The sequence below is a fragment of the Solanum tuberosum genome, unplaced genomic scaffold (assembly GCF_000226075.1).
Source record: "Solanum tuberosum cultivar DM 1-3 516 R44 unplaced genomic scaffold, SolTub_3.0 scf00084, whole genome shotgun sequence".
Lineage (NCBI taxonomy): Eukaryota > Viridiplantae > Streptophyta > Magnoliopsida > Solanales > Solanaceae > Solanum > Solanum tuberosum.
This window is the reverse complement of record NW_006239009.1, coordinates 144259-149262: the sequence shown is the minus strand read 5'-3', so window position 1 is coordinate 149262 and position 5004 is coordinate 144259. Positions and strand designations below refer to the sequence as shown.

Sequence of the window (5004 nt, the reverse complement as noted above, 5' to 3'; positions counted from 1 at the left end):
GAACTAAAAGTTCATTCAGCGAATCGCCGAACAGGTTGGCGATCCCAATGTAAACTTCCGTTTGGACCCTCACTTTGACGGAAGGTCCTGTAAAACTCAGCGAGGTAAGTAACCACTCGGTACATCGCAGAGTAGATCGGCGAGCAATACTAACGTCGTCGAATGGACGCGAACTAGACGGTTATTAAAAGGCAAAGGTTTTAAAGTTTCAAACTCTTCACTTTCCCTCACTTTTAAGCTTCACAAACTTGCACTAAGTGAGTATTTTCAATATTTTTGCATTCCATAGGTATTTTGGTTGATTAATTGTTGCTCGGACTTTTGATTACATTGCCGCCTAGCATTTCATAGTACGTTAATTGGCATAGAAGGTTAGTTCTCCAAACCCCGAGCTTGTTTTTATTAAATTTGTACTCATTTGCAATGATCTTGTTTTAGTGATGTGTGCTGGGCCTCTCTGATTTAATTAGAACATTTGATTACCGGTTTAATCTCTTAACCTTGCCTATGATGTGTTTATCGTATGAAACCCCGTCTTTTCGTGCTAAATGTTGTTGGGCTATGTTTGTTTGTTACTTGATTTGATTGGGTGCAGTCTGATTAGCCCGTGTTTGCGCTAAATGACATAAATTGCTCAATGATAGAGCGGGTGACACCATTCTTAAGGGCCAATGTCATCAAATAGCCAAATTTGGAAAAACCGAAAGAAATCTGAGTATTTCGGGGTAATAGGTATGATGGGTCTGACCTAAATTTAACTATTGCATGTTTCAATTTTGTTTTCAGGGGTTGCGGGGTTGAATTTGAGAAGATGGGTTTAAAATAGGCACGTTGGGCCATTTGGCGAGCTGGGTCGAGCTCTCTGAACCACTCGATGACTTTCCAACTACTTCTGAGTAGTCTGTAGACTGAGCGTCGAAAAATACTTGCCGACTGCAGCAGTCGGCATTCGCCGACTACCAGAGTCACTATATATAAATTAAAACCCAACCATTAAAGTACCTGAATTGCTGTTATTGGTCACACTTTAAAAGTGTCGCCTTTTATATCTCATCTACAACAACACTTATTAAGTGTAAGTTTTCTTATGTACATGCTAAAATTTATAATCCATAAGCTAAGCCAAGTGTGGCCTTTGCTTCCTTATTGCCCACGATTTTAAAGTGTTGCCTTTTCTATCTTATGTATGACAACACTTTGAAGTGTAGTCCTTGCCCATATGCATACCACAATTTATAGTGCTTTGGCTACACTTTTAAGTGTGGTAATATATTATTTTGGCTATAAAATATTTATATGCCACAATTTCTAATTAAAAAACACCAATATTGTTTTGCAATAAATAATCTCAAACATTAAATTAGCTAATAAGTAATTCAAATATATAGAACTGCAATAAACTTCAAAAGATAGTATGTCTTGTGTACATACACAGACTTATAAAGCAATATTCTAAATATGTGTACACAATAGTTCAAAAAGTACTCTTACAATAGTTCAACATATATTCTAGCAATGAATATATTTCACAAAATCAAATATAATGTATTCAAATTTTTACAATAGTTCAAAAACTCTTCACTATCCACTTCCACTTCAATGAGATCAAATTGACTTGTGGCAACCCTTCAAATTTGATCACCTCCATTTCCCTACACATTTAAAAAGAAACTAACAATCAAAACAAACCATGTACAACAAATCAAATTGCAGCAGTTATAGAAGTTAGAGGTTTTGTTGGAGTGAAGGGTCTTGTATAATAAATGTATGAAGTTACTATAACCCAAAAAAGAGACATGAACTTCATGTCACGATCACACAAGATCAATACACTCTACTCCAGACACCAAGACAGGTAGCAGTCGCAATCACACAAGATCAATACACTCTACTCCAGACACCAAGACAGGTAGCAGTCGCAATCACACAAGATCAATACACTCTACTCCAGACACCAAGACAGGTAGCAGTCGCAATCACACAAGATCAATACACTCTACTCCAGACACCAAGACAGGTAGCAGTCGCAATCACACAAGATCAATACACTCTACTCCAGACACCAAGACAGGTAGCAGTCGCAATCACACAAGATCAATACACTCTACTCCAGACACCAAGACAGGTAGCAGTCGCAATCACACAAGATCAATACACTCTACTCCAGACACCAAGACAGGTAGCAGTCGCAATCACACAAGATCAATACACTCTACTCCAGACACCAAGACAGGTAGCAGTCGCAATCACACAAGATCAATACACTCTACTCCAGACACCAAGACAGGTAGCAGTCGCAATCACACAAGATCAATACACTCTACTCCAGACACCAAGACAGGTAGCAGTCGCAATCACACAAGATCAATACACTCTACTCCAGACACCAAGACAGGTAGCAGTCGCAATCACACAAGATCAATACACTCTACTCCAAAGAGGGGTCATGTAAATCAGGATAGCTGTCGCACCAAACAAAGCATTGAAAAAGAGGAAACTCAACTCCAACAACACCAAGACACTCTACTGCAAACACCCAGACAAGCATAAAATTGAAGTATTATTGCAGATTACAGATTTCAGATTATTGCAGATTACAGCTTACAATTCCAGATAGCGGATTCCAGATTCCTCCCAGCAGTTAGAACATTATTCAGATTTCATGAAAGTGGATGTGTAATTCATAGTTCAATACAGATGCCCAACAATTCAACAGGAAAATGAATTCAGCTGCAACAGAGTTTCAAAAGCAACTTAGAGCTCTAATCGTAGAGCTCAACAATTCAGTTGCAACAATTCAACTTTGTTTTACTTTTGGTGTAGCATGGAACTTTCAAATGAAGCTTTAATCTATCTTAGAGATCCTAGAATTCCTACAGATTTAGGTAGAGAAAAATCCCAAGATATTCTCTTGGGAACCCAGGCAGAACTGGAATTGGTGGAATTCTCATAAACTTTGAAGGAGATATCTTTTTTGCTTTTACTTCCCCTTTGGGGCAGGGTACCAACAATCAAGCTGAAATCAAGGTGGAAAAGGGGAAGATGAGACAACAAATTCTAGCAAAACAGAGTCACAATCACACAAGATCAATACACTCTACTCCAGACACCAAGACAGGTAGCAGTCGCAATCACACAAGATCAATACACTCTACTCCAAAGAGGGGTCATGTAAATCAGGATAGCTGTCGCACCAAACAAAGCATTGAAAAAGAGGAAACTCAACTCCAACAAAACCAAGACACTCTACTGAAGACACCAAGACACCAAGACAAGCATAGAATCGAAGGAACCACACAAAATACCTTTTGGAGGACTAGGAATAAATAAGAAACGAAATAGAGATAAAAGGAAAACAAGTAACATGCAGAACAAACATACTTTGGGCTTTTCATGTAGTTGTGACATCTATGAGCACCATTAGGACGAAGATGATCTTGAACTCGAGCAGCTGATTTTCCATTTTCGTAAGTCAAAAAGTAGTTAGGATTACCACGAGTTGCTTCCTTGTAGTTTCCAAAGTACATTTCTTTTGTGAGATGGTCATAATTCTTCCTGAACATCGTGACCTACCACATGATATAGATGTATTACTGATAAACAGTCTAAAAGAACTTTAGTTGCATAGTTAAAACAAATTACTGACTACGCAAACTTTCTCGAAGAAATTCTTGCTGCTATAAACAAAGAGTAAGGTCTAACACTCAAGCTACTTATATTTGCAAGGTACAATTTTACATTCTTGCCTCCACAGTGTCTAACTCCAACCCAACCTTCTTTTTCATTCGTCTAGAAAGAGATGACTCTTTGACTACTAGGTGTTGCTCCATTCTCAAGTATTGGGTAATAAAATTATCCAAATTTATTTCAATAAAATCTAAACCTATTCCTAGCCAAACGATTGAATTTAACACTAGAACTTGAAAGATAAGAAAAAATGATACAGTGAAAAGATATATTACTTCACTAAAAGGTTCCTTCACATCATCTCTCTCAACACTGCTCTCCTGAAATATTTGTCATCATCAGAGAAGGTATTAACAAGAAAAAAGACAGCAGAATATGAAAACGAAGAAAATGCATGCTTTTTGACTATTTGTGCATGTAATTACATGCTTAGACAGAGTTAGAAGACAACCTAGAGCAATCTCTATGACTTACATAGTTAGGAAATATGACCATGTCAACATCTTCAGGTATATCTGCCAGAAGTCTCCGTAAAGAATACTCACTAGTTCCAGGCTTCCAGCTGGATGCATTAGCTCATCAGTATCAAGTTGAATGATCCAGTCCACGCCAGCTTCCTGTAAAGTTACAAGGCAATGAAGTGGATCAAAAGGTAACCATAACTGGAAACATATACTATGTCCACTTTTCTAGTTTAGAGGTTCAAAAGGTGACTATTCGAAGAATGGTTTCAGCCTAATAAAATGAAGGCTAAAATGAGTGGCACTAAGCTTATATATCCTGAAATTTCTAAGCTTCCAGTCTGAATATTGATAAAATGAAGACTAAAGTGTCATAACTTGTTTCTTAGGTTGCACTGAGAAAGTTCAAATGGAAAGATTGTCGGTATCCAGCGAGTACAAAGATTGCAAGCATTGCTGACCAGGAACTGCTCCGAGAGAACGTGGTGTTTGTCATTAGAAGGAACGGACACTTATACTAGTATAACAATGTTACTGAACTATGGCATGAGCATTACCAATCTAAACATTATCAAGATCTCCTGGAACTGCAATGAGGTTATCTTCACTGTCACTGCAAGGTTCTCTTTTCATGCTTTCGGCAGATGATGGACTAGTTGAATATAATTGGAATTCGTCCAACGGATGGAATTGGATAGAACACGGAACACCAGATCCAAGTGTCATTCTTGTTGGTTCACCGGGACCATGCTTCACAGGAGCGCATCTGTTCTTAATAGGTTCAGATGGAAAAATGTATCTAAGGTTCTTGGACGATGGAGCATGGAAATGGAGAAGCTGTGGCTTCCCATATATG

The 5004-nt window shown here is 38.1% G+C and overlaps 1 protein-coding gene across 4 annotated transcripts; it reads right to left on the bottom strand.

Moving 5' to 3' along the window:
• Positions 1-1437: 1437 nt before the first annotated feature.
• Positions 1438-4639, bottom strand: LOC102600241 (glycosyltransferase-like At3g57200). 4 transcript variants are annotated; one of them, XR_001473383.1, is made up of 4 exons: positions 4527-4639; positions 4162-4304; positions 3963-4007; positions 1438-1652 (listed from the first exon to the last, which is right to left on the bottom strand). XR_001473383.1 is itself a non-coding variant. In XM_015308423.1 (2 exons), the coding sequence occupies exons 1-2, from the start codon at positions 3525-3527 to the stop codon at positions 1568-1570; spliced, it is 231 nt and encodes a 76-aa protein (XP_015163909.1). In that variant the 5' UTR covers positions 3528-3559; the 3' UTR covers positions 1438-1567. The 4 variants fall into 4 exon arrangements, 1 of the variants encoding a protein (XP_015163909.1); XR_367279.2 differs by lacking the exon at positions 4527-4639 and having other exon boundaries at positions 4162-4407; XR_367280.2 differs by lacking the exon at positions 4527-4639 and having other exon boundaries at positions 3963-3999; positions 4162-4407.
• Between the last annotated feature and the right edge of the window lie 365 nt (positions 4640-5004).

Coding starts and splice junctions, on each gene's coding strand:
- LOC102600241 (XM_015308423.1), bottom strand. CDS start 3,527: ATGTACTTTGGAAACTACAAGGAAGCAACTCGTGGTAATCCTAACTAC. Junction 1,653..3,381: donor AACTACATGAAAAGCCCAAA/GTATGTTTGTTC, acceptor TTAAATGTGTAG/GGAAATGGAGGTGATCAAAT.